The following is an 11,850-nucleotide window of genomic DNA, read 5'->3' as shown; positions in this document are numbered from 1 at the left end:
GCGACTTCTCTCATCACGCTAAGAGTCATAGTTCGCTTGCCGGAGCGATTCTATTCGTGCTAATCCGAGAGAGAGGCTGCAAGCCGAGGGGAGGGGGAAGCGTGACGTCAGGGGTGGGGAGCCGGGCAGGACCCTCCTCACTGCCCTGTTTCACTTCTATGCGGGTGGAGCCGAGGGGGACGGCTAGTCAAGGATACAGTAAGGGAGTTGACCATTAGAGGACGCTGAAGAAATGACAGCTGAAAATCGGGCTTTGCAGTCATATATGAATAATAAACTAGAAAACAGTCATTTCAAGCAGCGCCAGCTCTTAGTAACACTAGTAAAGTCTTGGTTGTATTTCACCCCAATTTAATGGTATCTTGATAGAGAAGGTAACACTTTCTATCAAAAACATACACATTTCTGGGTGTGTCCAGACTTTTGACTGGTACTGCATATTTAAGCTCTTTTAGGAAAATATATTTCACATAGTTTCATATTGTGCAGCTGCTTTTCAAGTACAGTGTTCTCTGGCACACGCTGGCGTATTCATTTTCAGTGCCCTCTAGTGCACAGGTGATTTGTTTTTTCTTTTTTGACCAAATAAATGCATGCCAAAGCACACAGCTCTTTGGTAAGGTGGTTACAGCAATTTACTTTACACTAACAACAGACTTCTGATGTATTGAATTGTCACACAAGGCTCTGTGAAGAAGGTGGACATTGTTCTGGTGACAAAGGGGCTGGTTTGTTTTTCTTTCAGACCTGTTTTATTTTAATCCATACCATAATCCTGCAGTGTATTTGACAAAAAAAAAATCCATCGATCAAGAGTGAGCAGCATTTCCAATAAGTGAGAGCAGTAGTTCCTTGGCAACATGGTGTCAACATGGCGCTTTTTATGATTTGTTTCTTATCGTCCAATCAGTAGATGCTAATGGATTTTCTTGATCTTGAATGATCCCCACCAATGTAGTGAATGATGAACACTCCCATAATTTCATTTCTTCAATTCTTTTGAAGCACACACGACCAGAGGAATACAAAATGTCCAGCTTTTGATGTCCAAAAATCTTCTTGTGGTCTGTTGTGAAAAGGCCAGCGCCCCCCTTTCAGAACAAGTTGGTGTACCTGCTGCAATAAACTCCCAAGGGTTACTACTCTGGTTTGAGAGGTAATTGGACTTCAAACTCCAGTTCACTTAAACCATTACAGAGAGGTATCTTTACACGGATAACTGGTTTCTCTCCTCATTTCAGAGGGCATGGTGGTCTCGCATTATATAGCGACTTGCTGCTTGAAGATTCCACTGAAACTTGGCAAGGATGCGACGGCAGTCTTCCCGGGACCGACGACCCATGAAGTATAATTGCTCCATCTGTGGAAGAAAGTGAAAGAGTCGGTAGTGTTTGGAGATGAAATTACACACAAGACTGTTTGAAATGGAAAACCATCAACATTTAGATATAAATGAATAATCGACACTTTAAAAAGCTGGAACAAATCAGGCCTCTTAATCCAGTTGAGAAGATGTATGGAGTACATTCTATACATTATAGCAGCAGAGCAATCCTGTGTCTTAACCAGGCTGCTGTACCTGACATACAGAGCAGGGAATGAGATCCTTCACTGGCGGACTCCTTGGATCCCACTGATTCTCTGTGCTTTGGGCACAAACTACTGCACTGTCTACTTACCGTCTGCACCACTGCCATCCGATCGAAATACTCTGAAGCCAGCTGTGATGGTAGAAGGAATGTGGATACTCCATCCTTCAGGACCCACTGCATCGACTCTTCTACGATTGAGCGTCACAACAGTAATGAGCTGCTTTAGTAGAATGAATGCTCAGTGGGGGCTGACTGATCTCTTGGCCTTGGACCCTGCAGGTTTATTTTCTTCAGCGTCGGTGGCTGGAGTTTTTATTTTCCTCTCACCCCTAACCATGTGACCATAGTGGTGGATTTATCGTTATCTGTCATTAAAGACTTAAACGAAATGAGTTTAGCAATTTAATCACTAATTAATGACTCACCCATTTCTATTACAGAACTTCTTTACTTGCATTATGCAAGTTTGTATCTTTAAATTATATTACTCGTTGTGCTTTTATTTATAACTAGCTGTGCCCCGTGGCTCCACCCGCATGGTAGTGAAACAGGACAAGCTTTAAAAATCAATTAAAAAAAAAAAAGTAATAATTTGTATTGAGAAGAACATATATAGTGGGCAGCACAGTGGCGCAGTGGTAGCGCAGTTAGGAGACCCGGGTTCGATTCCTGGGTCCTCCCTGCATGGAGTTTGCATGTTCTCCCTGTGTCTGCGTGGGTTTATTCCAGGTACTCCGGTTTCCTCCCACAGTCCAAAGACATGCAGGTTAGGTGCATTGGCGATTCTAAATTGTCCCTAGTGTGTGCTTGGTGTTTGTGTGAGTGCCCTGCGGTGGGCTGGTGTCCTGCCCAGGGTTTGTTTCCTGCCTTGCACCCTTTGTTGTCTGGGATTGGCTCCAACAGACCTCCTTGACCCTGTAGTTAGGATATAGCGGGTTGGATAATGGATGGAAGAACATATATAGATAGCTTTCGTATCCAAGGGTCTCTTGATATACAATATTTTTGGTTTTGCTATCAGGAGCGAGAATGTAGCTGTGAGCTCTTTGCCAAAAATCTACAAAGTTGGCAAGGTATCTCTAGCCAAGAGGAAGGTAGGTACACTCTGACATCAAACGTTGGCACTGTATCTGATCGTTTTCAGCTCTGGCGAGAAAGCTTCCCCCCACATAGGGAGAAGAGCATGTGGCCGTGATATCTCTGCCAGTGAGTAGGTATCCTCTAAAACACAAATATCTGTTATCTCTACCTCAAAAACATCAAATGTTACTCCTTAACAATCTCTAGATGATAATGTCTGCTGAACAAACAGGTATTGCTCGCTAAGTGAACACAAAGGTACGTTCCAACACGTGGCGAGAGGTAGAGCGACTCAAACAGAGGCTGGCGCATGAGTAAGGATAGTCGCGCACGGCTCCATACTCCTGAGGTTGGATTTTATATATATAGCGATCTGTAATTTTAATTACTTTTAACTTCTTGTAAAGCACTTTGCTGTACCTAGTTAATGTTACAGATGGCCTTCCTGTTTGTGACTGGGTCCGAGGAGGGGTGCACTTCTTGTCCTCCTTATACATTGCATGACGTGCTATTCACCATCGAGCACCATGACTGTAAAGCTGCAGAGTCGTCTGTCTAGATGTTGTGTGGTTTATTTTTAGGCCACTAACTTCTACCGTAATGAGTGCTGCATTTGACTCAAGTGTGACATTGCACTGGTCATGAAGAATGGAAGTGGAGTGTGGTAGAGGGAAGGCGTGTGTTGGAATGTTGTTTCTTAGCTAGGGATATCGCAGGAACAAATACTTGGTACCAGGTTGAAAATTATGAAAAACATAGCAGTACTAGCTTTTTGTTACAGTATCGGTGGTTGATTATAGTCAGTATTTCAGATTTAGTCTGGGTGTGGCTGATTTCAATCAATTTTCCCAAATGAAATCAGCTTGCAGTTTCAGCCATTTTGTCATTCATCACACCCGATATCCCACTCCAAGTCAGTTTGTATCCATATATTGCCAAAATTCTTCATCCTCATCACGTTTTCGTATCAGTCCAGCTTCTCATTTTTCACAATTCATCTTCCATATTGGCATGAATTAGACAAATTGGACAAATTATTTTGGCAGGCACAATAATACGGGAGTAAAAACGACATATGAAAACGTCAGAGCGGTGATCACACAGCATCACATCAACACAGGTTGAAAAGAAAACCAACGGAAGTCATGTCTGGAAATGGTTTGTGTTTGAGGCAGAATAACATTAGTGCATGATTGAGGGACTTATTTTTACCTGTCTATTATAAAAAAAATCTTGGGACGAGACAAGACTTTTTTTCCTGCAACGAGACGTGATCTTTTGAAGAGAGAAGGGGAGACACTTTCACGTCCTGCGAGAGAGTCAAGTCACGTCATACTTACAATCTTTGGAAGCAAGTCCTGTGAGACGGTGACTTTTGCAAGTCCCACCCTACTTACAACCATTTTCAAACAAGACCACGGTCATCTAACGTCTCAGTTGTTGGAATGCTTTTGGCAGACACATTTCCTGTGCTCTCCGCTCTTAAGCGAGACTAGACTTTGTGCCAAGAGATATAACCATGCCCAGGGCCGGAAAAAGGTAAAGTAGAACATCGTAAAGAATTCAAAAACGTTGGCGAGATACACATGCAAAGCAGGTTAGAGATAATGGAAGTAGGAAAAATCGAAAGTCTCAATAAAATGATAGTAAAGATCACATTAGTGCAAACAAACGGAAAATATTATTTGGTGAAATAATAGAAACAGCGAAAAGAGATCGAATGGTGTTTGAGGATGTCTGGGGGAGAAGAGAGACAAGGCAGTGAGACAAAAGGACAGCTGCCATACAGGGTTTTAAACACTCGAAGTGCCATCCGAGATGCAGATCACGTGGCACAGCAGCAGCAGCAAACCAGCAGCTGATCAAGCAAAGAGGAGGTAAAAAAAACAAAAACTATTTGTTTCCCATTGTATCACCGTTTAAGAGGGGTTTTGAAGGAGCGACCGTGTCTCCTTGGGGTGCGTTCTGGCCCCCTCTTCACAACGGGGGGTTAAGTGAAGCCAGCAGGGGGCAAAGTTACTCACAGACAAGCACAAAAGCTTTTTGTTTGTGCAACTTTTATCTCAGAATGGAGTTCAATTCACATGCTTTGAGAGCGTAATTATGAGACCGATCAAATATGAGTTTTACTTCCAGTGTCATGAGTTTGTAAGAGTAGATGAAACGATGGTGAGATGAATTGCCTCTCAATACAGTGTCCTACACAGTCCCAATAAAGGAACGGAGGCTTTACATTCACTCTCTGACTGTAAAGAGCACGTCTCCATACGGCCGTCCAAACATTCATACAGGTAGTTCAGGGACATGGGGTTACCTCACACATGTCCACAATTAAACATATAGGAATGTGGGAAACTGTGCACTGGCAGCTCTAATGTGTGTTAGACTAAAAATCAAAGTAAGTTTAAAAAAAGTGGCTATTTGGATGTCTACACAAACAATTAAATGTGTGGCTCCAATTGTTATTATCAAAGTAAAATTAATTTAGCATTTCAATGCTTCAAAGTACATCTTTCTATTAATATGGCATGTCCTGTGTAAACAGAAATGGGTAAAATAAGCAAACCTAATTGCTGAATAAGAATATACAAACGCTAAATCCAAGCCATTCATTTGAGTTTGAAGGCAAACCAATGTTCATGAGTATAACCTCTTATAATGAACATAACATGTAACATATGTGCTTTTATTCTGAACGGTTAAGGTAAACTGACTACAGGTAATGTCAGTCTGGTTAATTGTCTTCGAACATAAGCAGGAAAACAAAGTCTGGCCAGATTTACAAGAGTTCTGAAATAAAAGATTAACTCAAAACTGGAAGGACTGATTTCCCACAGGAAGCCTTAAAGTTTGGACGAATGTTAAAAAGGAGGGTTCGATTTGGAGAAGTAAAGCACTAGAGGTTGTGGTATTTGAAATTTGAATTCATTTGACGCATTCATTAAATATTACTCTTTAGTAAGTTTTTAAACAGCTAATGATGCAAATATAAATCTTACAATGGCAGATGTTACAAACCTAACTGACAAACTACATTTTAAAATCAAGTTGTTAGAAGAACAGCTTTAACAGTTTATCCTCCATCCATCCATCCATCCATCCATCCATTATCCAACCTGCTCTATCCTAACTAAAGGGTCATGGGGGTCTGCTGGAGCCAATCCCAGCTAACACAGGGCGCAAGGCAAGAAACAAACACTGGGCAGGGCGCCAGCCCACCACAGACACTTTATCCTAAATATTCTAAATTACCGTGGAACCTCGGTTCACAAATGTCTTGGTTCACGAACAACTCGGTTTATGATCAAAAAGTTTGCCAAACTTTTGCCTCGATTCACGACCACACACTTGGTATACGAACAAGCCAGTTTCCCTTTCGGTTTGTACATGTTCATCTCTCCCTGTGCATTTCCTGTGCAGCAAGTGAGCGAGAGAGTGAGACAGCGAGACACACACACATACACACACACAGACAGCGCGAGAGAGACAGACGCACACACACAAGCAGCGCAAGAAAGCGGGACACACACACACACACAGAGGCACACACACACACACACACACAGAGGCAGCGCGAGAGAGAGCGACACACACACACACACACACACACAGGTTGTGCGAGATGCAGACACACAGGCAGCGTGAGATGCATTAAGGTAGGAAAGAAGTTAAAGAATGCACTGGGCTTGATTTTGTTTTCACTTCTGTTTACAGCGATCGGTTCGTAGTGTACATTGTTGCAGTGTTATTTTTCTTGGTGGTTTATTAAATTACATCCATCCATCCATCCATTTTCTAACCCGCCGAATCCGAATACAGGGTCACGGGGGTCTGCTGGAGCCAATCCCAGCCAACACAGGGCACAAGGCAGTTATTAAATTACAGATTTTTTCAAATGTTCATTTTTTTCCCTGTGCTTAAAACTCATTAAAAAAGTGCTTTTAACCAGCGGCTGGTAACACTATAACGCGAACTCTTGCAGTGTTAGTTTTCTCTGTTGTTCAAGGTTTTCTCAGTGTTATTCAATGTTTTTACATTTAGTTTACTATTATGCTGTGCATTCTATGGTTTAATTAACTACAATTGTGCTTAAAAACTTAAAAAAAATATATATTTACATACAGTTCGTATGGTCTGGAACGGATTAATTGTATTTACATACAATCCTATGGGGGAAATTGCTTCGGTTCACGACCAAATCGGTTTACGACCAGAGTTTTGGAACGAATTATGGTCGTGAACCGAGGTTCTACTGTATCTTGGAATTCACTAATTCAACAGTTCAGATAGTGTAAGGTTTTAATTTTTATTTTAAGAAGTATATTTCAGCTCCTGTAGAGAAACGTTGAAGAATAAATTTAGGCATTTCGACCCATGCCCGAGCACATTTGTCTGCATGTCACCCCACCAAGTCGAGTTCATTTGACTAGTGTGATCGCTCCATGCTGGGCCAACTGTACCGTGCCCTGGCCCGCTTGGAAGAGGTGTGCCTGGGCACAGTTTACTAGGATACGGAAACAGTGTGATCGCTAAATGTGCCCGAGCACGGAAAACAGGCATGACGTCAATGCTGCAACAAGTCAGATGGTGCAATTCTCATTTCATTCAATACCATTTGAGTTAAAACCAGGTTTTTACTCTCATCTTACACATGAACGTGAATTGTAGTTGGCAAGAAAAGCTGCAAATTCCTTCCTTAACATCATTTGTCACCATAAAAATCTTCTTGAGTGTGTAGCACGATTAAAATCAAAACGCTGCACTGCACACTCAGTCTTTGCGTAAGAGGGTAGAGCGAGTATCGAGTATTGTGAAACTTCCCTGGTATTGAAAAGAAAATTGTCATTGTGGCATTTCTTATGTTAGGTACACCCACCCAATCAACAGGGGGTCCATAAATATCAGCAGGGCAGTAGAATTGTCGTTTATCCTTTTGGGTTCTCTCATTATTCACCTCTCAGTTTTATTTAGTACTTGTTAAATTAAAACACATTTTCTTTCAAGCACTTTATTCTCTTTGAGGTCATTCTGTGTGCTGACACATTTGAAGAGTATGAAGTCTTATATCTCCATGATCACCACTTGCACCCCTTACTCATATCCTTCTGTGCTGTAAGTTATTTTTGGTGTGGTGTGCTACAGCAAAAGCAGCTTGTTCAACATACTGGGACTGACGACTCACCTTCAAGTGCTGTGTAGCCTGCTGTGGGTCCCAACCATGAATGCGTAGGGCATCCTGACACTCCTCCAGCGTGACTCCATGCACTGACTCCTGGACCTGAATAATCATACGGCACAAAAACAAAAATCAAAAAGTTGTTGATCACGGAGGGTTTAGTTAAAGACTAACAAAAGGAGGCAAAGTCTTGTGCTTGTGTGGTGCTTTTTAATGATGTCAGATTATTGACTGAAAGATGACTCCATTTTAGAGGCCTACTGGACACACAATGATATCACAAATAACAATGACATACAGATACTGCATTTATATAAATATGTTTTCTTTTTCTCGACCGATCCTCACGTGTTTGAAACAATTTTGCACAGTAATGGTGCATAAAAGGACTACACACTAGGCCATAACTTACTGTATTTTTTTTTTCATTTCCTTCTGCACTTTTGATTTTCTACTATATATATTTTTTTTATCCTTACTAATCCTAATTAGAAACTGCTGACCAGTGCATTTATGCTCTCAGGTGGTGTAGTGGTTTGTGTTGCTCTGGAGCAGCGCATTGAACTGTTGACTCTGTCATTATTTTTTGAGCAGCTTGCATGCTCTCCCCATGGCTATGAGGGTTTTTCAAAGGTATCCTAAAATGCCAAGTTGACCTATAAGTTGCCATGTGGTGGACAGGACAAAGAAAGTGTTGCTGTTGTCTAGTTGTGCAGAAATACCTGACAAATAATGATAATTTAGCTTCATAAAGTCTCATCAAGCCTACTTAAGGCACTGGATTTTAAATCCCAGGACTGCCAGTTCAGTTGTCATCTCTGATTCTCACTGTGACCCAAACCAATCACTTTACTTACACAGGAATACAATGAAAGCAACTGGACTGTCCAGCATGTCCGCTGTATGTGTAATGTGCTTTGGAAAGAATTAAGCGTATAGAAAAGGTGACACGTGAAACAAGCATTTGTTTGTTATTGAATAAAGAATAGTTAGAAGGTCTACATTACCCTCTGGTTTCTTTGAAAGCCCAAAACACGTACCATTTAGACTGGCTGTTAACTCTAAATGTTTTCAGTGTGAATTACTGGGAGTAGGGGGGCTTACTTATTTGGCTGACGCCTTTATCCGAGGTGACTTACAACATTTATGATACAACTGGTTGCATTTCCTTTTGGCTTTCCAATTGGCGCACAGGCAGGTCAAGTGACTTGCTCAGGGTCACACAGTGTCAACAGCAGGATTTGAACCCACAACCGCACGGCTTGAGGCCCAAAGCCTTGACCACTATCAGTGAAGGTAACTGACTCTACCCCTTCTGGTTCACCCGCCATAAAAGCGCCGGCTTCTCTGAACTAGGTGTCATTTCAGATGGAGCTCCCAAGCAGACTGACCCTAACTTGCATCTAAAGGCTGAATACCCTTTTTTGTACCCCAATATTCCAAGGGCAAATACGCCACAGAGTGTATCTTTTGTTACGTTAAGCAGGTCGACCCAGTTGGCGCACCAAGGTTTTCTTTTTGCACCCTGTCATTCTGCACTCCACCACAACAGTTTGAAAAACCGGGAGTGGTCTCCCTCGACTTCCTCGTATACTCAGATATGGGGATGGATATTTAAAGGGAGTAAACCACAAGGCAATGATTATATTTTAAAATTTTGTACATTAAGGAACCATTAACAACAAATCAAATCATATTAATAATATATTGAACAATTATTATAAAAGTAAAGTTGAATAAATCAGACTCTGCAGCTGCATGAATAAAAGGTAAAGTAACACTTCTGGTTAGTGGAAATAGCTGAAAAGTTGACAGAAATCTATGTTTCATACCTAATACTTATATGAAAAATTTGGTTGACCTAACTGAAAGCATACTCAAGTTATCGTGTTTGCATACACACACACACAAACAGACACACAGACATAATTTCAAAAATTGTATTTTCAGACGGTTTAAAACGTTGAGATTCATCAAAATCTCAAAATCAAATTTTTGGACAATTGTAATACATTCCCACGAGAAAGTAAATCAGACAGGGAGGTCTAAAACAACTGGATTTTTGGACGATTCCCTATACCAGAAAGTAAAAAATGAAAGAAATACAATTACAAACTGTATTTATTGGTATACATTATTTTTGTCCCTGAAGCACTGAATGGGATTTAGAGGATCTGAAAATGTTATGTACATAATATTGAAGTATCGAATGTCAGTCATAGCAGCCCTAGCCAGTTTTGGTCTGCTACACTGTATTTATGGTTCAGCACAACAGATGACATATGCAGAGTTATATTTATTAGTCTCAGCCTTAAATACACCGTTCTAGAATTCCGCTCTGCTTATTTTAAATTGAGTTACTGCTCTTCAATGAAGGCCAAACCTTTAATATGCAGTTTTGACCTGCTGCACTAAGCATGACCGTGAAATAAAGGCTCCTGTTTGTTAACTAAGAAGTATAAACAAGCAAAAAGAATTCTACCGTATGTGTTCCCATGGTCATTTTGTATAAAAAGTTTATATTCCATCACCTGGTCGAATTATTTTCTTTTATGTCTTTAGGCACTTTTGCTCACTATTCCTGCTAGAGCATAACACTCTGCAGCGAGTCATGTTTAGGAGTAGCATGTCAAAGCAAGATGCATCTTTTAACCCAAAGCTGGTCTGAAGATGTCTATGAATACCTCAAATGCTTCCATAATCAGTCTCCGTTAAACAGAAATAAGAGACTTCTCTGCTTCTTGATGATGTAACCCTCACCATTAAAATCTATTTAGAAAATGAATGGGAAGTAGAAGACACAAGAGTAGAATTTACTCCTGCAAAAATCAAACAGGAAGAAGGGCTCTGCTTGTCATAGAATTAAATGCAACCATAGCAAATAACTCACATAATCATAAAGTAAAACCCATGACCGCTTCTAGAATCAGGGCAGGGCCCAACAAAGCACGTGTATTTTCACGCTAATGAACATTCGGCTGCACAAATACCTGAGAGATAACTTTTCGAAAATCCACATTTGCTGGTGGCAACCATGAGCTGTGTTCTGCACACTTGTCAATCTGGGGATTGGAGCGAGCCATGTGGGCTGAACTTGCCAACCTGCCTCCACCTTCACCTCCACCTCCACTCCGTCCATCAGGATAGTCAACCTTGGGCAGGGCCTGTGCATTCCATGGATTGTTTGAAAATACGTTTAAACCCAATCTGTGATCTCTTGTCTGTTGAGCTGCTCTTCCTTTAACTCTTTGTTGGGGAGGAGTGACATATTGTCTCTGATGTGCACCACTGTCCAAGATGGGACGCTTGCCAGGGAGGTCACTCATTCGTCGCTCATTCACTCTAAGACTGTCTTTGACATTCTCAGGTGTTCTTCCTGGTTTGACTTGGTCGAGTTTTGATGTGGCATTTAGCACAGATTCCAGACTTCGTGACAACCCTGCAGGTACACACAATATAAAAAGATATGAGCAGACTTGGCAACACATTTAAAGTTTTGTTAAAGATCCTCACCACCTTCAACCGGTCATTAATAGATGAACTCATGGATCTGTTGACAGATCAAAGTATTTTTCAATAAATATAATTTGCTGTAAATGGCAAAAAAAAAAGCAGTGACGGACTGACACACTTGCTGATATTTTTGTGCCCAGTGCCACTGGAATAGGCTTTGGTCCCTTGCAACACTTAATTATATTAAGCAAGATTAGCAATATTGATGAAGATGAAAAAACAACTGAGTCACTATTAAAAGGGGATATATTATAATCAATACTGAAGCAAGTGGAGCGCTAGCTTAAATATATTCAGAATTAGTGCCCTAATGGTTTTTACTCTATTGGAAAATGGTAACCTCTTTATTTTTATGTGCTGGCCACCTTGTATTTACTCATCCTGATCACCAAGAGCCGTTCCAGGCCACTGGAATATTCAAGTTCAGTTCATTTGTCAAGCATACATAGTACAATGAGATTCTCCTACAGACTAAACCAACTAAAGGCA

General features: G+C 41.0%; 1 protein-coding gene across 1 annotated transcript in view; it reads right to left on the bottom strand.

The window, feature by feature from the left end:
- Positions 1-729: 729 nt before the first annotated feature.
- The window catches only part of tnk1 (tyrosine kinase, non-receptor, 1), a 105,700-nt gene continuing 94,579 nt past the window's right edge, over positions 730-11,850 (bottom strand). The window contains exons 12-14 of the mRNA XM_039746952.1: positions 10,839-11,287; positions 7,855-7,950; positions 730-1,360 (exon numbers count right to left, since the gene is read on the bottom strand). Coding sequence (XP_039602886.1) covers positions 1,238-1,360; positions 7,855-7,950; positions 10,839-11,287 — 668 coding nt within the window. The 3' untranslated portion in view covers positions 730-1,237. The remainder of the gene's footprint in view (positions 1,361-7,854; positions 7,951-10,838; positions 11,288-11,850) is intronic.

The sequence above is a fragment of the Polypterus senegalus genome, chromosome 3 (assembly GCF_016835505.1).
Source record: "Polypterus senegalus isolate Bchr_013 chromosome 3, ASM1683550v1, whole genome shotgun sequence".
Classification (NCBI taxonomy): Eukaryota; Metazoa; Chordata; class Cladistia; order Polypteriformes; family Polypteridae; genus Polypterus; species Polypterus senegalus.
The sequence above is the reverse complement of the archived record's forward strand: the minus strand, read 5'-3'. Positions and strand labels throughout refer to the sequence as shown.